Source organism: Lathamus discolor, chromosome 3, assembly GCF_037157495.1.
Source record: "Lathamus discolor isolate bLatDis1 chromosome 3, bLatDis1.hap1, whole genome shotgun sequence".
Taxonomy (NCBI): domain Eukaryota; kingdom Metazoa; phylum Chordata; class Aves; order Psittaciformes; family Psittacidae; genus Lathamus; species Lathamus discolor.
In genome coordinates, this window is record NC_088886.1 from 32,951,184 (window position 1) to 32,977,258 (window position 26,075).

Sequence of the window (26,075 nt, forward strand, 5' to 3'; positions counted from 1 at the left end):
AAATAAATTTGACAGGATTTACTGTGGCTCAGAAGCTTTACATGAAATCAGACACAAGCTGTTGTGTTCATCCAGAGTAAGTCAGACACGGACTGGCTTTTACCAGACTGATAGCTTGGAATATTCTTTCATGAAATTTGCCACCACACAGAATTCCTGCCTTCGCCGGGTAAAAAAAAAAAAAAAAACCCAAAAAAACCCAAAGACATGTCATGTGTCACAGGAAAAAAAAACCCAAAACAACAGCATAAGCAACCCTTTAGGCATTTCTGTCCTGCAGCCTCCACACAAAGCTTCTTGAAAAACAGACAATGCAGCCTTTTGTCATTCTAAAATGAATGCCATTCGCCACCTCAAGATCATCCTTTTCTTCAGGTACTTCAGCTATCAAAAACTACAATACTAGGAAGCTTCACATATCCCACCTGCAACAGTTAAGCAACTGTTTCTTCCAAAATGACCCTTTCTTGTTTATATAGTCTTTATCTACTGGTTGTAGGGAAGATCAGTTAATCTTAAAAATACCTAGTCAGCCATGCATGAAGAGCAACAGTTCTGCCTAACCACAACAGATTAAGCCATGAAGCATGAGGTCTTTCTGCCTTCCTTTTTAGTATGTATAACTACAAATGCTAACGCAAGCCATAAAATTAATCAACCTTTTTTATGACTTGTTGTATTGTACTTCTTCTCCAAAATAACTTTCCAAAAGCAATAAACAAGTGATATAGCACATATGTGATAGTACAATGTTTGCCCTTATAATGTGCTTTTACTGTTATCATCACTGTATTTAGCACAGGACACAGAGGCTACTTTAATTTGCCTACCCCTTTCCAAGATTACTGATTCAAATCAATTAAGTTAAACAGATACTACAATCAGACACATTTTTTTTCTGCCCTTTTTGGGGGGGTGAAAGATATACTAGCACAAAATGAATATCAAGACAAAGAAACTTTAAATATGTATCTCATCTAGAACCTTATCTAGAAGGTGTTCATTGAAACACTGTGCAATATGTTGCTAGAAGACTAACTTTTCCCCCCCATATCAGCAGTAAGTATTTTCAAGCATTAGTACATATGACGTTGCTAATGGTATTATCTCCGAAGAGATATTCTGAATGCATTATTTCGTTACATCCAGGTGTACTCAAGGTATTTTGTTCTTATCATGATGACCGTTTTCCTGGTAAAACTTGGAGGAAAAGGTGCCTGAAGGTTCAGACAATAATACATTGTTTATTCTACAGCAGATAGAAATTAAGAAACACAGAAAGATGCATCACTGTTTAGAATGACCATATTTTTACACCAGAAGCAGAAAAAAAAATAAAGAATAACTTTAGTATGGCCATTGATGCCTTAATATTAAAATCACATTCTTAGCAGTATGAGGCTGAACAAACTATACTGTAGAACAAAATCTTCCTAGTGATGGTATCAAGATAGATGGTTTTTAGAGTAAATAAAACACTTTCTTTTTTTAACCAACACTTCCATCTGTCAGATTTTATCTGATTTTTAGATTGTTCACAGCCTCTTCTAGAAAGCAGCTAAGTAAAAGATACTCATAATCAGAGGTACCTCTTAGTTATATAGAGTTATGGAAAACAAATTTGGAGTCCTTGAAGAACATTTCATAGAAGAAAAAGATGTTTATAAAGCATTACCTGCTGCTGGCCATTGGAGGGGTATACACCTATCTTTCTGGACAGTGTCCTCAGGTAAGGAAATGAGTTTTTTGGCAAGCACTGCAGAAATTGGTTGTACTAACAATGTTGTGAGGTTCTCTCGATTTTGTCTGTAGCTTCCATCTTAAACAACAGAAAGAGAACAGCAATTACAATACAACTTAAACCAGCTGATTTAGATAGATAGCTGTTATTTTGTACTTACCTTACTAGGAAAAATAAAATAAAAAAAAATCCCTAAAGAACATGTGCCACAAAATTTACACATTATAGTATTTGGGGAATAGTTTCACAAGGAAGAAATTGGCAAGGAGTCAAAGAAAATATTAGATGTTATGTGACTTAAGTACAACAAATTAAATTGGTGCATAGTTAAAGGAATCAGTGGATAACAGAATTACTTATTGGCAGAAACTTTCAAATTGAAGTAAGAACTGAACAGAGCCTTACAGACATTTAAGCAGCCTGAAATAACATGTAAGTGTCTGCCTGTAGTGGATACTGCTACCACTGATAAGGGTGTTAGATTTGCCAGGGAGACCGTGATGTTTAAATTCTGCAGAAGTTGTGCTACTGTACTAGAACTAGGGGCGAGCTATCCCACAAACAAGCTTTTGTGAGAACTCTGACAAGAAACACACCACACAGGTATGAAAAACTGGCAACTTGATGAGATGTGGTTCCTTGCATATATCAAAATAACTGATTTCTTTTTTTTTTTTATATCTACCCTCACTCTTTTTCAAGAATACAATCTGATCACCTCATTGACTCAAAGTAGGTTCAATGCAGCTCAGGAAACAGTAATAAAATGCAGGGATGTTTCCCTGACGGAAGGTTGAAGGCTCAGCTGAAGGAGGACTGGAGTAAGAGTGCACTGAACAGACATGTCAAGTAGAGGAAGGTAGAGATCAGAAAGCATCAGAATACTTCATTTACAGACTTAAGATCTTCAGAAGCCACATCACAAAACTTACAGTATCAGCAGACTCATACGTATTTTAAAATCTCCCTTTAACTGAAAAAAATGTTAGTTTCCATTCACATGACTGTCCCGCATTTAAGCATGGGAAGGTTTCTGTTGAGATAATTTGGTATTTTAGGAGACCAATTAATAGAACTCAAAAAAAAAAAAAAAAAAAAAAGGCAAACTCTCCACATGGAAATGCTCTGAAGCATTGCTCAACTATTTCAGCTGGCCTAATACAAGCATCATCTCATTCCACAGAAAGCAAGTATTGTCTTGCAGACAAAATCCTACCTCAGAAAAGGAGCACAGGGCTGAAAACAGTCCTAGATCAACCTGCAAAAGTCTAAAAATCCTTCCAACACACCTGCCCATACTGAATAACTTGCAAACTTCCAACTAGAGATTTAGAATACAAGGCCTCTCTCCAAGACCTTTATAAAACAAATACCACATCTTCTGTTGACATGGAGTTTTTTTACAACCAGAAGGCATCCTTGACATTCTGTGTGACTACAATGACAAAGCTATCAGAAATCAACAACACACATTCTAATAAATTTCTGCAAAATTACTATCAGAAACACTGTTACTTAATCACAATACTAAAACACACACGTATCTTTTTTTAATTATTATTACTTTTTTATTTTTGCCCTTGTATCACCTGAGACTTCTTATGCTATGCCCTTACTCATAACGCAGAAAGCAACCAAGTCTATGTCATTTAATGATAGAAAAAAAGTATTGTTCAGCTTTTAAACACAGTGGAAATATTATCAGTGCTCACTTTGAGAGAATCAGACAAATTAGACAAAGTGGAAAGGTGAAACTTGCTCAAAACATAATTTAGAAAGTTTTGTCTTACTGAAGTTGGGCAGGGTTACAAATCCCTCAAACTTGTTATTTGATTAAATTGATGGTAAAATCATCTTCCTCAAGAAAGTCTGTTTCTGGAATCAAAAGGAATTCTAAAATGTCCATCAGAGATGTGTAGCAGACTATTTTCTCTCCATTGCTTGCCAATCTGCAGACTCTATTACAGGAGTTATGAATCTCAAACTGTTGTAGATAAAAAGCATCTCTCCTTTCTCCATTTACCCACAACTTGAACTTCACACCTGAATGAACTGTGAAAGGTACACTTTCAAGAACAGCTTACCAGAGAAAATCTCCCATGTTTAAAAATTAATCATTTCACAATATAAGATGGAGTGCATGCAACAAAAAACAAAAAACAAAAAACAAACAAAAAAAAAAAAAACAAAAAAAAAAAAACCCCAAAAAAAAAACCACACACACAAAAAAATTAGAATATGGAAATGTAAATTTAAAGTTATTTGGAAGAAAACTTTCCAAGAGAAGAAATTAACAAATAAATTCATAGGCAGGTGGTAAAATCTCTACAAGTGAAATTTCTTAAGAAAATATTAAACAAACATCTATCAGCAATGATGTAGTTATGGTGATTCCTTCCCTGAGGGAAGGTGCTAGATTAGATAACTTCTTGACATCTTTTTCAGGCCTGACCTATACAATTCTCTATTAACTGAACTTTCTGAACTATTTACAAGAAAAAACATACTGGACTTCATATTAAGAAAACGCCTGGTGAAAAGGAAAAAAAAAAAAAAAGAAAAAAAGAAACAAAAAAGAGAGTTCCTTTCCAGAAATCTGCCAGAAACTTATTAGTTGCCATAAGAGTACATTGTTTAAGAAGCTGAGTAAAGCTATATACATCATGATCGGGATTCAAAAAGGAAAGATGTAAGACCAATCTCTCCAGTGAAACACAATATACACTGAAAAATCTGGAGACTTCCAGGGCTACCAGTTGAAGCAAAATCATTCATTAGTTTTTAAAAACCACTCATGGGCTTGGTGCTGTACCAAGTGCAAAGCAGTGAAGTGCAGCTTCATAAAGAAACCAATGTACTGGAAGAACTTTGCGAGATTCCTGCTTGCTCTTTCCTTGCTGGTTGACAAAATCCTTGGAGCACATAGTGCTTTCAGGATCTGCAAGCAGAACAAATGCTTCAAGAATAATTTAAATATGACATTTTGTTTGTAATGAAATTTAATAGCATGAAAATCTTCTAAGAAAAAGAATTCCTTTGTCTATGGAAGTCTAATAATCTAACTATGCCAGGCCTAAAACTGCTACTGATTTAAGAAACCCTAGAGAACACCCTGGAATGCAAAAAGAAGAATATGCTCATCAATTAGAAAGTTAATTTTAGTAGCACAAAAAGAGGAAATCTTTAGAAGGTTTCTGCACAGACATGACTACATTTCTACTTCTGCAGTGACTGTGTTTTGTGTTTTCTTTTTCAACACAACCACAAACATTCAGCATCAGTTTCAATACTGCTCAGTCTGGGATACACACTTGTAACCAAGCACTTCACAGTGTTCTACCACTTAACTTACTGGTATTAGTAACCAATTACCAACGGGTAATTGAGTAAAATGAGATTTCTGAACAGTTTTTCCTGGGAGAATTTAGCAGTAATGCTTGTGTACCACATGCCACTCAATTCTGAGTTGAAGTACAACTTTACCATTGCTTCAGTGACTTTTGTCAAGGCTGAAATATCAAAGCATATGGAACAGAAGAGAGTTAGTCACCATGTCATACTTCTCTAGTCAAAAGAATACTGCTTTAGGCCCAGCTTCTTCAGTGTTATGCAATTAGACTTTTATTTATTTTTCTCTAAAAGGTTTGAGCCAAAAGAACTAACTTTCTGTTAATTTAAATTTAAATTCCAGATTCAGAGAAAAATTAGTGAGAATATAAAATGTTATTTGTAAGAGTCAGATAACAATATTTATATTTAATAATAGTCACCTTTACGCAGATCTGATAAAACAAAAAGTTTATGAAGACAACTGTCCAAAAAGTTAAATTCATTAAAATAATTCCTTCTATGACCTGAAACACTCTTAATGATGCTCCCCACAAACTACAGAAAAGTCTGACTGAATACTGAACCATAATTGTACACACTCACATCTTTGACTTTCTGCTGCATTAATAATATAGCAGTATTAGTTTTGAAATATCTGAAGTGAATAGCTCATTAATTTTTCACCTTAAGCTTAATAGAAATTTGACAGTTTTATACTGAAAACAGACACTCCAAGTAGGAGTTCTCAGCACACAATGAGAATAAATCAGAGCATAAAAAACAGAACGAAGTGCATTTGGTTAATACACTTGATCTTGTATTAACTATGGCAAAAATAAAGATGTTTATACATCACAGACATTCAAATTATATGAGCTTTGAACTTATATACCGCTCCCCCCAACTTTGCTGGGACAGTCAGCTGCTCTTAGGCTTCCACCGGTTCTCACGAAGCTAGCCACAATGACTTCCTTAAACCCTCCTGCAAAATCAGTTTATCTGTGGTTTTCCTGACTTACATCTCGCCCCATGCCCAGACTGAAAGGGACTCTGTGGTGTCTACTACCAGGAGACTCCACTCCCTGTAGTAGCTCTTGGTACTCTAGCTAGGTGGTAGCTCTAGGTACTAAACCCGTATCTCTACTGTTAAACATCATAATTCTGCTGTGCAGCAGCTATTTAGTTACATCTTCAGCTACAGCTGCTTACAATAATGTCCATAAGCATCATTTTCAAGACAGACATGACTCTTTCTACTCAAAAAACATTCTTCAATGAAGCATTCACACTATCAATTAATACTGATAGACAGGGTTTGCAGTTGTATTATGCATCAAGATTTGAGGGAGAAGAGCAGAACATGCACAGTGGGATTGAGTCCGCCCTCAGCAAGTTTGCTGATGACACCAAGCTGTGTGGTCCGGTTGATACGCTGCAGGGAATGGATGCTATCCAGAGGGACCCTGACACGCTTGTGAGGTGGGCTGATGCCAACCTTATGAAGTTCAACCACGACAAGTGCAAGGTCCTACACCTGGGTCAGAGCAATCCCAGGCACAGCTACAAACTGGGCAAAGAAGAGATTCAGAGCGGCCCTGCAGAGAAGGACTTGGGGGTGCTGGTCGATGAGAAAATGAACATGAGCCGGCACTGTGCGCTCGCAGCCCAGAAAGCCAACCGTATCCTAGGCTGCATCAAAAGGAGCGTGACCAGGAGGTCGAAGGAGCTGATCCTGCTCCTCTACTCTGCTCTTGTGAGACCTCACCTGGAGTATTGTGTGCAGTTCTGGGGTCCTCAACATAAAAAGGACATGGAACTGCTGGAACAAGTCCAGAGGAGGGCCACGAGGATGATCAGGGGACTGGAGCACCTCCCGTATGAAGACAGGCTGAGAAAGTTGGGGCTGTTCAGCCTGGAGAAGAGAAGGCTGCATGGAGACCTCATAGCAGCCTTCCAGTACCTGAAGGGGGCCTATAGGGATGCTGGGGAGGGACTCTTTGTCAGGGACTGTAGTGACAGGACAAGGGGTAATGGGTTAAAACTTAAACGGGGGAAGTTTAAATTGGATATAAGGAGGAAATTCTTTCCTGTTAGGGTGGTGAGACACTGGAATCGGTTGCTCAGGGAGGTTGTGAGTGCTCCATCACTGGCGGTGTTCAAGGCCAGGTTGGATGAAGCCTTGTGTGGGATGGTTTAGTGAGAGGTGTCCCTGTCCGTGGCAGGGGGGTTGGAACTAGATGATCTTGAGGTCCTTTCCAACCCTAACTATTCTATGATTCTATGCAGCAGATAGCTATGGAGTGTAAGTGGCAACAATGAGTTTCCCATTGTCTTTTTTCAGGTCCTCTATTAATTATCCACCAGAATTACCATGTGGAACATATGTCAGTTTTGAAGCACTTTGCTTAATTGCCTCTGGTAGGAATATGAAGGAAAAGAAAAACATTTGCTTCTCTTCGGTTAAAAAAACAAACAAACAAACAAAAAGACAAAAGAAAAAAAGGAATTTGAAATTCTGCAACCAGGGCTTTTAGCAGCAGCCCCGACTAAGGGCTTTCAAAGCAGTTTTACAGTCAATGAAGCATGAGATGATGAACTGTTCTCCCAATTACAACAGTATAGTGGCAGCTTGCGTTTCAGGTTGCATGATTCACAAATGTACAAGGGATGCTTAGAACTATGTATTGATTTCACATATGGGTGAGAAAGATGCCTGTGCCTGTAAGATTTACACACATTTACAGAAATTACAGAACTTAAAGGCAGTGAGGATCACCTAGAAGGAAAATAAGTTACTGAGATTACTCTGACAGTATCTGAAAAAACATTTCCAAATTTTAATTTGTACTTGTGATGAATCGACCTGTTCAAAACTACCTTTTTAAAAATTCCAGATTTTCATATTGAGTGAATGAAAAGAGTTTAGAAGAAACCCAAAGGTATCACGCCACCCGTGATAAATTTCCAGTTAAGATGACCATAAATTAATTTATATATAAAGAAATACATAAAACTATGGAGATATTATTTTGGTTTACAAAGTATATTCACTATATTTTGTTTACAACAGATTCTATCAATGGAGTAGATGCAATTCTGCGTACATAGCACTCTGACTTTCTCTTTAAATAGATTTCTCTTCTCCTTAAAAGCAGAAATTCTGTAGCTGATATGAGAAGAAAATATGACTCTAGAACTCAGTATCCTTTTCTCTCCCTCTCAAGGAAATGTGTTTAACCAATATACAAGAGGAAAAGAAATGCCACTCCCCTGTGTCTTAGTGCAAATCACTTTTGTCTTAATGCCTATTTAATGTGCTTAAAAAAACCCACCTGTCAGTCTTGTTTCTTTTTAAGACAAATAGAATAGAGAGCAACACATTTATTTTGTAAAAGCAAAACTGCTTTGACATACTGATGCAAAAACATTTCATTAATCCCCCTGTTCCCTTCTAAAAATATTTAATAAAATAGCAAGAATAAAAAGAAAAGAAAAAAAAAAAGACTCTGGAGGGAAGTGTGTGTACACATGTGTGTGCATGAGGGAACACAATTCAAACTGATGTATCACAGAGGTAGCTTTTAAAAGAGAAACTGAAATTAGAGCATATTTTGAAGAAAATCTACTTTAGTCTGTGTCTATGAGGTACTTGCATTCATCCCATCTGCTTAAATATGCTGGGTGCAGCCCTAGCAGAAGTTTACTCCCCTGATGTTGGTTGTGCTACGGATGAATTTGGTCTACTCTTTTTAAATGGACACAGAATATATCACTGGATCCAACATTCTGACAGGCTGGATCATTTCCTTAAATATTTTTTAAAAATCGAGAATTTTGAAAACATCAGATTATATAAGAGTATGTAACTATGTGAGTGATATGACACCTATTCCATTCTTCGTATTTTATATCACTGTTCACAGACAGACATTTAGTCCTGAACATAAGTATTTTACATTTTCTTCCATAATGCTTTTTACCTCCAAGGTAATAAATGGTGCTTCTTTTAAAAAAATAAAGTTATAATACTCAGATTTTATAACCACCTTTTCCAATCTGCAGGGCCATATTCCTGTCAGACTTCACATCTTTTCTGATGCTGGTTTCCTTTTTCAATCTGATAGTAGCCCACAATGAGAAAACCAGCAACGATAACACATTTGCTCTTGTACTCTGGGCATGCAGCTTTTCTCTGATTTATGGCTAGTTATAGTAATTGGCTGGCTATTACATCTCCCATGCTTTCTGAAGAAGATAAAAGGATGAGAATGGACAAAAATTGGTATTATTGGTACTTTATGTTTGCATAGCAGAACCACAGATTTATCTCCCTCCTGCAAAAAAAAGATCCACATAGCCACCAAGCACGGGGATTCAGCTCAACAATGAGACTTTTAAGTCACTAACAAATAATGCACAAAGAACCTCCTGTATGAATTAGAGGATCATAGAATAGTTATGTTTCCTGCTAATCACTTTAAGAAATAACTGACTTCTGGCACATTCAAGAGTTAACGGGCTGTCTTACAGCTTGTTCCTTCATGAAATAAACCTTGGTTTTCTACACTGGTGATGGCCACTATAGACGAAACAACAAACATGGAAATAAGACACTGATACAGATTTCCTTTCCTTCAGTGATGATCAAGAATACAAATACTAAAATAACTGTCTTCCTTTAGGTGAAATATGCTTGCAGCAGCCAGAATATGCATCAGGTTACATACGCTGTCATTGATCTGGTTATGAACAAGCATGGAGTCCTGTTTACCCACTGTAATGAGATTTATTGTTATTAAAAATAATAAAAGCCCTATAACACGCTACAAGGATTGGAATGGAAATAGAAAATCTCTAAAAAAACACTAAAAGTGACAGGTTTAGGATACCAATTATTTTGTTTATAGCATGTAGTGAACACTGGAATGACTCAGATCACGCTCTGTCTATATATTTGGTGGGCTACATGAAATAAAATTGCATACATTATCTATGGTACACTATGCTTTTCTTACAATAATATATATCTCTGATTTATTCCTTCATATTTGTTTGAAATCATGGAAAGGCACATTCTGGCTTCAGTTTGATGACATATGGGGTCACCCGAGGGTTTGAAGTCTCACCCTTTTCCCCCAGCTTGTTACTTATTCCTCTTCTCACACTGCAGTGCCATTAATTGTGCCAGCACAGTTGTTTCAGTGGCCGTACTATGAACCAGAACAGCAAACTTTCTGGAAGATCTTTAAGGCTAGATCAGTTCCCCAACCCATATCACAGCACTGCTCTTAACAGATAAATCAGCAGAATAGGAAGTAAGCTAGGACAAAGAGATGGTGTGGCAGGAATTTCTTCAATTCCCCCCAAATCCTTGTATTGTTAAACCACAATTACAAGGAATGCTCTTGTCCTCTAGGACATAAACTGGTGGTTCCTTGGCACAGAATGACATGTAAATATGCACATCAGTTCAAAAGCTACTTACAGCTTTAAGAAAAATAAAAATAAAAAAATTAGTTTCCATGTGCTCTCGGGCTCTCACTAAAAAAAAATAAGAAATAATCCCAAACGAAATAAAATAAACCCCAATAAAACCACCAGCTTTGTATTTTGACTTGTAAGGGAGCACCAGCTCACCTTAGATTTTATGTATCAGAGCCTGATAATCCAATTCTCACAGAGAAAAAAATAAATAAATTGCTACTGGTTTAGGGTCTGGTTTATGAAAGGACTAACTGGCATATCTGTCACAGCCATTCAGTAGCTGAGTAGTGTCAGATCAGAAATGGGTCAGATCCTAACTGCATACACACAATCACATAATCGGAATCAAAAGAAACAAGAATCCCTTTGTAAGCCCAAGGACTAATTTAAATACTGCATCACAGCACATACATTGAATTAGATTTCTACATGTATTTCTGGTTCCTTCCTGCAAAGTTTGTAGCAAACAAATAGTATGTCTATATGGACTACCTGTCCATACGTAAAAAAATCTGGTTTACATATGGCTCATTCAGGCTTCTGATTCAATAACTAAACCGGTGTGATGTCACAGCTACCTAAATAAAGTTTATTATGGCCTACAAATACATGCATGTGCATGCACACCCACCCACATGAAACCCATGTCACATGAAACAGAGAACCGTCCAGCTGCCATTGACAGTGACTGCTCTAGAACTAGAAGCAGCATAGTCATGTTTCTGGAGAGCACAGTCTGGGCAAATAAATCTTAACCTATTAGATTTATTTGTTAAAAAGCTCTGATGTGCTGTCATACTAACACAAGATTCACCCAGGATTTTTTCCATGGGAAAAACATAGCATTACTCTCCTACATCACTTAATCATTACTGTAAAGTTCATCCAGCACTTATTTCAGAACACGTTTGCTAACCTAACCCTCAATGTTGCCTCTGTTCTGATTCTACTTTACTGTTACAATTCAGTTCCATGGATTTTTTGCCAGCTACACAAAGCTGGCAAGTTGTCACCACAACTTTACAATAGATAATAGATGCTCCATCACATTGACAGGCAAAAGCACAGAGGAACAAAAAATATGTCTCATTGAAAGAAACAAAGAAATATGAAGAAAAAACCCCACATGAACCATTATAATAACATGGGTTAAAGCAGTTATTTTCATAAAAGGAATGTCTCACAAGTAGTCATCACTTCCATATTATTTCATCTCCTACTCAGTACTGGCAGAAATGAAATAGAAGCCACATTTGTAAAATCCATTGGCACTGCTCCATTAAATTGACACATGAAATATTACATGATTGCCTCTACAACAAGTAGCATCATTCTTTATTGTCACAGGTACTGTATTTCATGCAAGTGTGTAAACTAGCACTTGCAGTTTTATAATGAACTCTTTCCTGCTGATAGTATTGTAAGAAAGTTCCATTTGTCCTCAAGTGTGTTTTGTGCTCATAAAAAAAATACTTACAGCCACTCAAAGTTCAAATATTTTTCCATGCACTCACTGCAGATAACATTTCATTCTCACACATGGTATGCTGTAGGAGGACAGTTATGTCAGTGAGACAGACCTGACGGAACAACTTAGCTGTCCATCACTGCTCATTATAAGACCAAAATTCAAGTTCTCCTTGGCATGATTTCAGGTTACTGCTTCATAATTTAATTTTAGTGCCTTCAGTTCTACTGCAGTAAACAAGTCTAATATATAACTAATAACTGACCAGAGGGCAAAACCCCTACTTTAGTCTGCAGATAGACCTGATCTTTTTTATTGTGCTTTTACTTTTTGGATGGCTTCTGCACAAATAGCAAAACAATAATTATGTGGAAAAGATATCAAATGCTATAAAGAAAGCAAAATTTTACCACATGGAAAAGCAGAAATGTATTATTTTTGTTACAACTCGATTGTAAGCAAAATTTAATTTTATTCAATTTTGGTTTAAACTGGTACAGCAATTCTAAGTCCTGCTAACCTACATTTTCAATGTAGCTCAGGACCAAGTGTGGGGAAGGCATCTGAAAGATGTTCCATTACCTTCTTGCCAGTCACAGTCATCTCAGTCATCACTGCTGAGCTCATAGTCACAAAGCTGGCTTCTGAGAAGATGCCAAAGACATTTTAAAAAGTTGCATACATGACATATATATATATTTAGCTAAATAGGTGTATATATTGTAGTGATAGGACGAGCAGTAACGAGTTAAAACTTAAACAGGGGAAGTTTAGATTGGATATAAGGAAGAAATTCTTTCCTGTTAGGGTGGTGAGGCACTGGAATGGGTTGCCCAGGGAAGTTGTGAATGCTCCATCCCTGGCAGTGTTCAAGGCCAGGCTGGATGAAGCCTTGGTGGGATGGTTTAGTGTGAGGTGTTCCTGGCCATGGCAGGGGCGTTGGAACTAGATGATCTTAAGGTCCTTTCCAACCCTAACTATTCTATGATTCTATAAAAGACTGCATACTGCCGAACCAATTTGATAGAAAACACGGAGATTAAGGAAATAAGCCCTTTTTCTAAAATCTGCCCCCTTGATTCAGTTCTCACAAAAATCCAATCTCGAGTGAAAGTTGAAAATGTGGGACTTACTCAGATAAATTTGCCTAATTATACTTCCTTTAAAATATGTTCAATAATTTTGTCTCTACTGTAAGTATTTCAAATTCTTTTTGTCAACCTCTAGCTTAAACCCAAAGAAAAAAGGCCCAACCCAAATCTATTTAAGATCAGATGAAGAAATTTGTATGTTTCTACCGCTGGTTGGGAGTGTGCTCATTAGTGCTGGTTCCCTAAATTTTGGCTGCTGAATTTTAAAATGAAACCATTTTTAATTCTGTTCCTAGAAAGACTTAGTTAACACCACACAACAACCGCAAATATGAACTGAATTACTCCTGTGGAGGTTTTTTCTATTCTTCACCTAACCTGAAGTCCTTTGTATTGATGTGCTATTCAGACTCTGCATGTAATTGTATTTTTCAAGCAGTAACTGAAAATGTGTTTTCTTAAGAACATATATTCCTTGTCCAGGCTTGATATCATAAAGTCATTCCATTTATATCAAAAGCTTTAAATGGTCACTGGACTGTTTCTCACAGTTTTTTGGAAAACATGGGTTTTTTTTTGAGAATTATTGGCCACATTCAGTGTGTGTGGTATTTACACTGAGGTACCTCATCACCCAGAAGCTTGTGTTTTTCATGAAGTATTTCCAACCTCATCAGGCTGAAGAAGGAAATGAAACTGTGTCTGTTACACACTCTTACTCAACATTAGGCTTTAAGCTTTTCTTGGCTTTAACATGACAGAGTTTATATTTAGATTAGATATTAGGAGGAAGTTCTTCACTGTGAGAGTGGTGAGGCACTGGAACAGGTTTCCCAGAGAAGCTGTGGCTGCCCCATCCCTTGAGCCTGCGTTCAAGGTCAGGCTGGATGGGGCTCTGAGCAACAAGGTCTGTTGGAAGGTGTCCCTGCCCATAGCAGGTGGATTGGAACTAGATGATTTTGAAGCTCTCTTCCAAACCAAACCATTCCATGACTCTCTAACTCTATACTCAGGGCAGCTCCTGAAAGATATGACTAATGTGAAAGAAATCGTGCATGGAAAGGACACACTCTATACTGAATCCCCCTTAATCCATTTCTGAGCCATGAACACACAGAGATACGCATATGCCACCTTTTGCACAAGCTTCTGCTATCCTGTATCACCTGTAATCCTATATCTTCTGTACAGGAGAAACTAATTTTCTTATGGTCAGATAACTTGACACAATATGGTAACTTAACTATTGCCAAATACCTGAATTAGACCTTGCAGCCTACAGCTGGAAATTTCCTCAGATTAGGAAAGTAAATATGTCGCTGAATAATCAAGGGACTGAAATAATTCAGACTAATTTCTCAAACTGTGTGTGCCTCTTCAAATCAAGTTTTATAAATATAAAAAACTCGTTAGCTTCGGTGTTGTTCCATTAAGTTCTGCACCAAGGATACTTTAATCTGTTGTTCTTCCTGTCTATATACAATTAAAAAAGAATAGCGAAAGCTGTATCAGAGGTTTGCTTGAGGTTGACACATGCAGCCATTCTATATGCAACACACCTACAATTAATAACCTGATGGTATTTATCTAAAATGCAAAAATACTATAACTACTCACACAGAAGCACTCAGAAGCGCTATCGATAATAAAGACATAATGCATTTCTAACATATACACTAAAATTAATTATGAGTTTGATGGCAAAATTATTTGGCTTGGATTATGTACAAAGTCAATCTTGCAATTACAATTGAATCATCTGCCCTAAAATTTCACAGAAATACCTCTAATGAACAGTGTACATTTATCTTGAAATGGAAAGAGGAAATTAAACTGTAATTACAGTATAGATATCATGACATTAGCCTTTTTCAAAGCACTCTGGCAGCATTTTAAAATGCACACTTTCTTGAAAAATTAAGGAAAATAAATAAAATTACGTTAAAGAGTTAAGCCACACTTTGCTTTGTGAAAAGTAAAGATGTTTTTTCTGAGCCACGTACTTGACATGAAACAAGTTCTAAGTAGTTTCTTGTCAAATCATAGGTTGATAAGGTGACCCTACCTCAACTTTGTAAGTATTGATAACTGAGTATATAAATCATAAGTTTAGTCAAACTAAAGCAATATGATGACGGTAAAACTTCTGAAAGCTACCAACAATGGTCTGTGTGTGCTAAGAGTAAAGCTGTGCCAATCTGCATTGGAAACCCACTCATTTACTTGACCTACCCACAGTTATGACAGTGAGTTAGAGAACAAAATGTTAAAGTGATAAAACAGAAAAATGTAGCTGCAAACTTTTATATTTTCCTGAAAATACACAAGAAATAGAATTCAGTAAAGCAACCCTGGAAATTCCTAACTTAACAAAAAGCAATATATCTCTATTGCTCTGCTCCAGTTCATAATGTGTAAGTGGTATTATTAAAAACTGTAAGAAACGTGCAGGTTTCAGACTAAAATCTAGACAATGCTTAATCTGGTCAAACGACTAAATATTTTTCTGCTTGGGAATAATTCAGCAAACATTGAAATTCATTGAAATTAATAACAACCCTCAGTGAGTGCTTTCATGCAGAATCAGACTTCTAATTTTTTTCACATCCAGTGATGAAGGGGTATATTTATTTCATTGTTCAATACTTACTATTGCTAATCATACACTATTATTACTACTCCAGAACTTTGAGATCTTCCAAAGGAAAACATAACAAAACATTAATAAACTATATTAAAATATCCTGTACATTTCAATATTTAAACACAATAAGATATTTTTCACCATAAATTTTGAAAATCTTTTATAATTTTGAATAGGCATATCCAGAACAAGACAGGAATTCTGGTACCCATCAATCCAGCACTTCCAGCTTAGAAACAGCTCATTCTAACTTCTAAAGGAATCAAACCAACAACAGGCACACAGTAAATTCAGTGATCACTATATGATTTGCATTAAAGTATACACCAAATGCGATGTGATCAAAAGAGAACAGAAAGGCTGGTGTGAACATGACTTAAAATGCAAGGGAAATTAGAGTGGCCAAGGATTACTTCTCTGGAAAGTGTTCAAAAAGGAGATTTACATATACTAGACAAAAATATCTTTTTACTAATGGTCAAATATATGCACATTAACATCAAACCTTAACCTCAAACCATAGTGTGGGCATTTGTAGTGCCTGATAACTGGAATGTCCCTGGGAAAGAAGGTGAACCCTTACATATTCCTTGGTCTTGGGCAAAAAAAATAAAAAAAGGGAGGGGAGGGGGAGCAGAAGAAACCTCAAAAACCAAAACCACTAACACCATCAACACCCCTCTGCCCCCTGAAATCCAACCTCTTTAGGCAAATTACTTATATGAAGAATGATCCATAATAAGGCCATATATGATCCATAATAAGGCCATATAAGACCATATATGTCATCACAAATTTAATCACAGTGAATATTTTAAGTAAATAGTAGTTTAACAAAAAGAAAGTCAAGAGGATATCTATGGATCAATGTCATCAGAAGGCAAAGCTGGAAGCTGGAACTTGGCACTTTATCCAATTCACACATGCTCTGCTTATGCCATGGCTATATTACAAAGCTATGTAAGTGGAAAGAGAATACCAAATGACTTCTGTCAATGTTTTCATCAATAATACTCCAACTAGGGAGCTCAGACTTCATCAGAACTCTGCATTTAGAATCTAATACTAAGGATTAGCATAGAACTCACCCATAATAATTTGTAAATTAAGTTCTGGAAGGTGTCTGTAACCATACTTAGGACATTCAGATAAAGAAATCAGGTATACTAGGTCAGCTGTCACATTTGTTGAATAAGGATTAGAAATGCACTGTGGGAAGAGGGAGTTGTGTATTCCTTGCATCTGCAGCTAGGCCCTGTATTAATATAAATGGACTGTCAATCTACAGTTATATGAGTAAGTCCTTCGGTAAAATCCAGAGTCGAGTCAAGCTTGTTTGACTCTGTCTTATTTGACAAACCATCTAAATAAGACTTTTCTACATATTTATGCCTTTTCCAGATTAAAGTCTAATTTAAAAGCTCTCTTAAGAGCAATTTATTCAAGTAAAGAGGGTAGAAATTATTTTCAACACTTTAACAATGGTAAACATCCATAGGAATGGAATGAGATTCCAAATGATACAGTTTTTCAACTAATTTCACTTCAAAGACAAATCCCCCAGACCTACATTAAAACTGTGTAACAGACATCTTCCTCTTCGCAATGTTTTCAATTCAGACAGAACTTTTATTTAACTACAGAAAAGAGATTACCTATGTAACCTCCCGGTAATATCTAAGATTTCTTACATCTCACTTAAGAAATGCTCTCCCAAGTTACCACATAGTAAGATTTCTTTCTCTCTTTCTCCCTGTCACAGTGGGAGGTTGTCATGTCATCAGTTTCAAGCCAAAGTTGAATCCACAGTCCCTTGCTTACCTCAGAACAATTCAACAGCACATACATCTAAAAGATAACTATTACTGAGCATCTGACCCTAAACATTATACATTAAGATAGTTACTCTTTCTTAACGAGGCAATACTGTAAAATGTTGTGTTACAAGAGCTATATAATCTGAACGTATGCTTACAGTTACAGGATCAGAATGTTTATAAGTACAAACTAACATGTTTTTGCTGCAATAAATTTATACCTGCTTATGGCTGACTGAAGAAACATTAACATTGCTCAGGTCAAGATCTTAAAGAGTATAGTTTTTAGCCTAAAATAGTTTGAGGAATGCTCATTTGAAAAAAAAAAAAAAAACAACCCCAAAACAAAAACAAGAACTAGATTGGATTGGGCTGGAACTAGATGATCTTGATGTCCTTTCCAACCCTAACTGTTCTATGATTCTATGATTCTAAAAACAACCCACATTTTAACCTTCAATGAAATGAGGAAATTAATATCTGGAAATGATGCTGAATAATTTCATCCTATTTCAACACCTTGAGTTAAATATCTATGTGGTGCTCAGTGTGTATGTAATTACTTTGAGGTTGATATTCAGACATGAACTTCACTATAATTTCTAAATAAATAACTCCAGACAACTACAATAGAGTAACTACTTTTGATACTTCCAAAGCCCAATTTCTTTCCAGGCTGTTTTCAAACAGCAAGTTAACTGAATAAAGCTGGATTTGTTAATTATTTTGCAATACTGTGCATAGTGGTGTGTTGGTATCACCTATAGTAACTATATATGCTTTCTCAGGCAGGATTTCAAGCCATCAAGTGTTAATCTGCAATACTGAAATATTTGTGCTCATTATCAAGATGAATTAAAACAAATTTGCTGTGTTCCTTTTGTTTGTGGTTTGGTTTTTGGGTTGTTTTTTTTTTTCCATTGTAAAGTTATGAAAAATACAGGACTCGGATAAAACAGAATCAAGTTACATACATCATGTTGTGTTCAATGTTTCTTAAAGATTTTTATGGGCCAGCATGTTCTAAACTTCAAACACTCAGAAGAAGCTGAAGCATCTGTTATGCACTTACCAATTGATAGAAAATACCAAATGCTGGTGAAACTTCTTTTTATTACTAAGAGAAATGGCATAATGCTTCTTAGATACTAAAATTATTACATACTAATATCCTCATGCTCCTCTTTCATGGTCCAGAGCTATAACATATTTTTTCATAAATATGCGGTATTATCAAATTAATAGTTTACAAGTGATAAACAGTTGCAATGGCTAAGGGGGAACATAGCAAGGTCAGGTCTTCAAATACATCCCAAGATGACTCAACAATGTTAATCTCTACAGCTGCTCCTTCATAAAGTAAGGGATTCAGTATGTATTGCATGATCATAGCACCACTACCAGCTATAATATAATCGAACTTGGCAATGGTATTGCCAGTTGCATGTACTTCAAAAGGCAGAGGTGATTCCTTTTGCTTCATTATCTTAGCTCACTATTTCAGAATTAAAACATACAATTTACTAAAAATCAACTGACAGATATTTTCTGTATTTAAGTATAAAACATAAGTTACATGGAGATTAACAAAAGAATTACTGCTGTTGCATTAGAAAAACACTGAAATATAGAACAAATATCTTTTAATGCAAAATAAATATATGTATTTTAAAAAAAGTTTACCTCTAAAACAGCATTAGCTGTCCCTTCAAAACAGGAATAATATTAATCGGGCATAAAAGTAAATGTAAATTAAAGTAGCAGGTGCAGCAGGAAAAACATACTAGCTCTACAGAATGTATTCCTATTGACAACAGAAGATTCTCTTTCAAATAACTGCAGGGCTTAGCCTACGATAAATAACACGTAATGGACAATAAATAGCAAAATGTTGTTTGTAATGATAGATTAAAATGAGCCTTTCTCTGCTAATGTCTTCAGAATGCTTACTGGAGAAAGTTTTAAACACAAACAAGCAAGCAGTATAAGGAAGGGCACAATTCAGTTGACTTTCTGCCTGCTCAAACAGAGACTAAATTAGAAAGCAGTTTTGCTATTAACAAGACCAAGGGAATTTAGCCAGGTTTTATAGATTAGCATCCCTTTTTGAAGAAATATTGTAGACACCACCTAGAAATGGATGAATGGATAAATATAGTCTGAAATAATTTACACTACTAGAGGTGAAACATGCATGCATCAAGAGTCCACTACAGAAAAAAGCAAAATAGTGTTTGAGTATTAGACTAAAAAAAAAAAATCACTTCAGATATACTGCAGCAGCTATATTTATTAAGAACTTTCAAAGGAGAAAGAACGAGTTTCCTCTGTATTTCAGTGGAATTTTACTAGATCCTAAAAGTTAGTATGAAATTAGGAAATAGTACCTAATCCAAAGGGAAGACAGGTTCTGAATGATAATAGAGAGGAAAAAAAAAGCCAAAAGCAAAGTAAGCAGAGGTAATGACAGCAGAGAAGGATGTGTGGACATGCATTGGCAAATTGAATTAATTCCCAAACACCCAACTTCAAAACATTTTCTGAAATGCTGTTGTACCAGCTACACGGATGTGACATTTTTTATCTCAATTAACTTGACCTTGCAGTAACTCAGAGGTGGAAAATTCTGACTGAAGTCTGACCCTAATGTCAACTGAAATTCCTAAAAACTTTAAAATGGTCGGAATTTTAGACTGTATCTCCAGTCCTAGGCACCTCTCCACTACTTTTTATCCTATAAGAGAAGAATGACAGGTATTTATTGACATTTTTACACTACGGATTAATCTTTTCTGATTAAGAAATTAAAGAAATTTTCATTTTTCATTATATACAATTATAGAATCTTTTAAAATACTGCTTACATGTAACACATTTTTAAGGTACATATAGTTTCATGCCTATTTGGAATATAAGACTTCACTCTTCAGTATGTATTTGGGCTATTATAAAATGCAAGAGTTTCCCAGTGCAAATCTAAGGAATTTAATCTGTCAGACAAATTCTGGTAAACACTTCACCCCATCTACAGTGGAATTTTTTAATTTTTTTTTTTTTTTTTTATTTAAACAATGTTTAACAAAAGTTAAGAAAATCCAGCATATAAAATTAACAGAACTAGCTAAAATTAGCAGATCTAGGTTCCTGGAGAGAAGATCTGAAGGAGTCTACCCTGTTATCTTTTGAGTGATTCAGTAATGAACAAAGATTACGGTGTGGAACAAAAGAACTCCAATTGTCAATACTATGTTGATACAAACATATGGAAAAACACATGCCACTGACATGCTATAACATTTAATCAATAGAGTCGAAAGGTAGGACTGAACCAGGTAATTAAAAGGTAAAGTACTTTAACAATGAAGAGATAAATTTTATTGTTGCCTAGATGTTTCCTAACATGTATAACTTGAAGTTTATCTAATTATCAATTCACTTAAAACAACATAATGTTGTAATGGTGTTGACATATTGATACCACAAAGATCTCTGTTGAGTGTTCTGCACACCACAAGAGACATACTGCTTTGTACTCAAATAGAAAAAAAAAAACACCAAGATGTTATTTTTACTTTTTAAAGCAGAATTTTCATCATAAACAATGACTGCCAGATGAGAAAGGTCAAAACTGATAAGTTTAAGCATTTTTAGGCTTCTAAGAATATATAATAGGCTACTGAGAACTAAAGACAGAGAGGTAGGTTATTTAAAATAAGTGCTGCCCTGTTCTTAAGAGTAAGAATACATTTAGGAGTCAGTGTAAAACAAAGCAAGAACTTAATCCCTCGAGCTGTGAAGAATGGGCCTGATGCTACATCACTGAAGTGTATGGCAGGCTGGGATTTCTGCATCTGTTGCTCTGTAATGTCACAGCCAATTAAAAGAGTCCCAGGGCACAGTTTGAGAGTGTGAGAAAAAGAAAATCTAAGTCAAAGTAGCACCTTTTTCTGAAGACAGTGAAATGTCTATTTATGAAGAGCTATATTTATTCCTTGTGGCCACTAAAGCCTTAATCAAAGAAATACTCAAAATTTCCAATTACAGTTTATCACCATAGAGTTGAAAGGGAAATAGTACACCTGTTTCTTTATTAAGACTACTGTAATTGGAAAATAAATATTGCAAATACACACAGAATTCTGACATTTTATCTTTGTTTTCCATTCATCTGGGGAGACAGTATTATATCCATAAATTAGTTGAAAATAGTATTACTCATGTACTACTTCCTATATTGTAAAGATCATAATATTGCATACTGCAGAAAAATCCACTATAATCAAATCTGACTTTTTATCCTGAAGTTTGTATAACTGAAAGTTTTCAACTGCTTTTCCACTTGTCATTTAAGAGTATATATTTCATTTTGAAGACCTAGAATTATTAGGTATTGTCATAAAAATGGTTATATGCATTTTCTGCAGTTACAAATACTTCAATGCATTTCAACTAACTAAAAGGACCTTTGGTACATGAGCTAAGGATAGTCCAACTGTATAATCCAAAACTGACCACAGCAAAATAAAGGAGAAGCATATCTTGTGCACTGATAATACTACTTTTTTATTTATTGTTTTAGACCCTTACAATACTTTTCTAGGATTAGAGGAATGTGGGCTAATATGTTGGAGTTAACACCATACCAATATCCACCATCAACAAAAAACTGTTGAGAGACTATGCATTCATAAATGTAGTTAATTATTTAGAAAATATATATAAATACCATAAGGCCAGAGCAGAAAGCTTAGAGGAGGATTTCATTTAATGAGCTAAAATACAGGACCTCAGATTTTGACTTCAACAAAACAATTTCCCTTACAGTAATTCAGCTGTTTTTCCTGGAAAGAAAAGTGTAACCTTCTTGGAGTACCATAGGTATTATGATATAGGTGAAAGCCTACAAGGTGGACTATGAACTATTTTAACAGTAATATTGTCCACTAAGAGTTTCAGTGAGCATCTGCAAATATCTCAGGCTTGCTTTAAGAAATTTTGTCAAATTGCAATTTTCCTATTAGAATTTAATTTTATTATTTCAACTTCAAATACAGAAGTGCAAGGAAAGCTTTCTTTGTGAGAACCATCTTGGACACACTAAAAAACCTGCTGAATATTGCTGTTCTGTTTAGACTTTTAATTCTTTAAACAACTTTTAGATTTTACATAAAAAGAGTTCTGTGGAATAAATTTCAGTATATGTAATGAAGTACAGCAAAAATGATACTTTAAGAAACAGGTTATAAATTTATGTATTTGTCATTTTAGGTTAATTATGCATAAAAATAGTATAGGAAAGCCACAAGATATCTGCTCTTAATTTTTTAATTTTGTTTCTTCCATGCAGAACGAAGGAAGAAATTCTTTAAAGGATCTGTAAATCAGGACAGAAAAAGAAATCATTGCACAGGATGAAGAAGGAGATAAAGCAATGCACAGCCAAGAGAAAATGAAATACCATGGGGCATGAAATACAAGATGAAAATGAAATACCATGGGGCATTGCCACACTGAGTCATAAGAAAAATGCAAAATTAATCATGGAATAATTTAACTATTAAAAGTGGCTAAGCAGAAATCTGGCACTGAAAAATGTTACCTAAAAGATCCAAACTTTTAAATAAATTAGGCAGAAGTGATGGAGTTTCTTTTAAATTTAAATAATTTAAAATATTCTTAGATGAACTGCAACTTGGGTAGTTGCTGCCATTAACTAAAGTCACACATTTTGCAACTGATTCTGAAATTAGTTATCCAGATTTAAATTCATAAATTTAATCTAAATGATCTTAACCCTAAGCTGTCTTTCATAATTGTCATGACTGAATTGTAAATGCTTTAGAAGCTCCCATTAATTATCAAGCTTGCCAGTACAGTAAACTAAGACAGAAGTTACAGTACTATCAAGTAGTAACATCATGTCTGATAATATCCCAAAGAACTAGTCCACTAACTCTATTCTTATATTAAATCTAAGCAGAAACAAACGTATGTAGACATGTTTTTGAAGGACTAATGAATGTAAAAGAAGTATCAAAGTATACACAAACCTATGTTTTCTAAAGACAATTTGAAACTGTACCCTCACATATACACAAATAAGTTTTTATCCTGAAAGCAACTATGCAGTATGAATCACCTGCAGGGGGTACATTTGCAGCTCAGTTTCTCAAACACACAAAAGTCTCAGCTGGAGTATTGTTCTAATAGCTAGCTTACACACTAAAAAATCTGGCAGTTGGGTAAAACACAACAGTTAAATTTAAAAAGATGGTGAGGACTTAATCTATAGCAAGGATTCAACAGTAGGTACATTAAAGTTTACTTTGCCCACACAAAAGATTTTAGATGATAATTCAGAGAAAATACTGATGGAAGCATAAGAGAAGCACAGCATCAGTGGAACATAAAAATCATTGGCCCAATATTTTTGGCCCTGACATTTTGCCTGACACTTCTGTAACAACTGTAGCTTTCCCATTACAGGTGTCAGGCATTTACTTCCCCTCTTCAAAGTAAGTGACAGAGATGCCTTGAGAACTGAACTTTTTTGGATGAGCAGTCAGTCTCTGATTAGAACATAACAGTTACTAGTTGCAAACAATTTACTGAATAAAGCTTACATTTTGCAAATTACACATGCAAGATGTTGAACAGCCACCAAGCTGCATCAGATCAACACGCTGAAGAGTTATCAGCATTTTTAGGAAGCATTCAATAACATTTAGAGCTATATTTTCAATTTTGAGAAGACAATGTTAAAAGGTTTTATTAGAAGTTGCAACATATATTTCCTTCAATACACTCAAAGTTGACTTTTACTAGAGAGTCTGATACAAAGCCCACTAACAAGAAAGAATACGAAACAGCTTGGGCAAGTTTGCTATACACCACCTAAATAGATCAGAACTCCAATTATCTGTCAGGTTTCACAGTCAAATCATCAGAGGCAGCAGTGCTCAAAGCAGCACCTATGTCCAGTCAGAGATACAATGTATAGGCACAATCACAGCTAAAACAAGAAAGGTAATTCAGCTGCAAAAGTGTTACTTTTAGTCTTAAATCATACTGGATGTTGACTGGCAAATCCTACTAATGCAGTTCAGCAGAAGTTTGAAGTACACAATCCACTCCCTCACTGAAATTTAAGACCATGGACTCTTTCTTCTAACTTATTTAAGACTAGTTTTATTAAATAAATAAATCCATCAGCTTCTAGCTAAAGGGAAATGAGCTCACATCAAAATCAAGTCCAGTTCACACTAGTGCCTCAGGACTGTATGCAAATGTTTATAGATATTTAAAAAAAAACTCAAGATTCTTTTATTCCCTGTGCTTTGTTATATTGCTTTTTTTTTTTTTTTTTTTGCAGGCCAGGAATTTCAACGAGTTTAAATTCAGTGTCACAAATGACAGGCACAAGACATGTTTGAGTTTCAGACAATTTCTATTGTAACAATTATTAACATAATAAAACACAACAGTTTTGAAATTATAAATATTTTCAGTAAGCTGTAACCAGCAAACTTGTAATGATATTCATGTCATGAGGACATCTTTCAGCCACCCCATTTACCTTTCCTAGTAGGTACTCAAATCCATATTGTAAGATAAATTATCTAATTCTTTCACTTTTTATAATTAATTAGATAAAGCATTTCTCTCATTTCAACTAAAAGTAAAATTTCCACTAACACTGAAAAAAAAAAAACCCAAACCAAACCGAAACTTCAAAGACCCTATAGAAGTCCTTTGCAACTGCTTGGTGCATAAGTATCACTAAGAGGCAGCTACACCATCCTAAGAGCCAACTCTTACCATTCTTTGTCATACTGGATTTTCTGTGAAATGTAATGATATAAGAAATACACAAACAGGAAACAGACCCATTTATGAACTAAGTAAAAAATTATAAAAAACAAACAAAAAAATCCCCTTTAAAGTGATAATTCTTACCATGCCAATCAGAATATTGCAATAATCAGTAATTAGGCTGACATTTAAAAATCAGTTTTCCACTATCATTAGTTCATCTCTTTAACATCTTAATATCACAATGCTTTCCTTTTAGTCATTGTTGATTAACGACACACTGAAGCACACAAAGCAAAACCTTGAAGAATAATGAAATTATATATGCATAGAGAAAAATAATACACTATGTTTCCAGTATTATGCTTTAAATAAATGTAAATGCCAAAGATAAAACTTTCAGAAGTATTAATGACTAAGCATGAAGGTTAAAAGAGTACTACAGCACTTCTGGCGATGTTATCTCCAGCAAAGAGAGCTGTTCTTAGTATCTCCAAATGCGTCTTTCAGATATTTTTAGGTGGATTTAGCCTCTTTCCTCTGCAGATAGGATTCTCTGGTAGGAACACATTTGTAGTTCTGCCTTCTAAAGTACTAGCCAAAATAAAACCAGTTTCTTTGGATTAATTTTAATTTTGTATTTTGGTTATGGATAGTGGAGAAGTAATTTTGCACAACACTGTTCTAC

General features: G+C 35.2%; 1 protein-coding gene across 16 annotated transcripts in view; it reads right to left on the minus strand.

Annotated features, from left to right (window-relative positions):
• The window catches only part of NAALADL2 (N-acetylated alpha-linked acidic dipeptidase like 2), a 672,041-nt gene that overhangs the window by 312,547 nt on the left and 333,419 nt on the right, over nt 1-26,075 (minus strand). For all 16 annotated transcript variants that reach the window (XR_010611523.1, XM_065674560.1, XM_065674551.1 and 13 more), the window contains one exon: nt 1,676-1,819. Coding sequence is in view for 15 of the 16 variants with exons in the window: in XM_065674560.1 (XP_065530632.1) it covers nt 1,676-1,819 (144 nt within the window). In the remaining variant the exon portion in view is untranslated. The remainder of the gene's footprint in view (nt 1-1,675; nt 1,820-26,075) is intronic.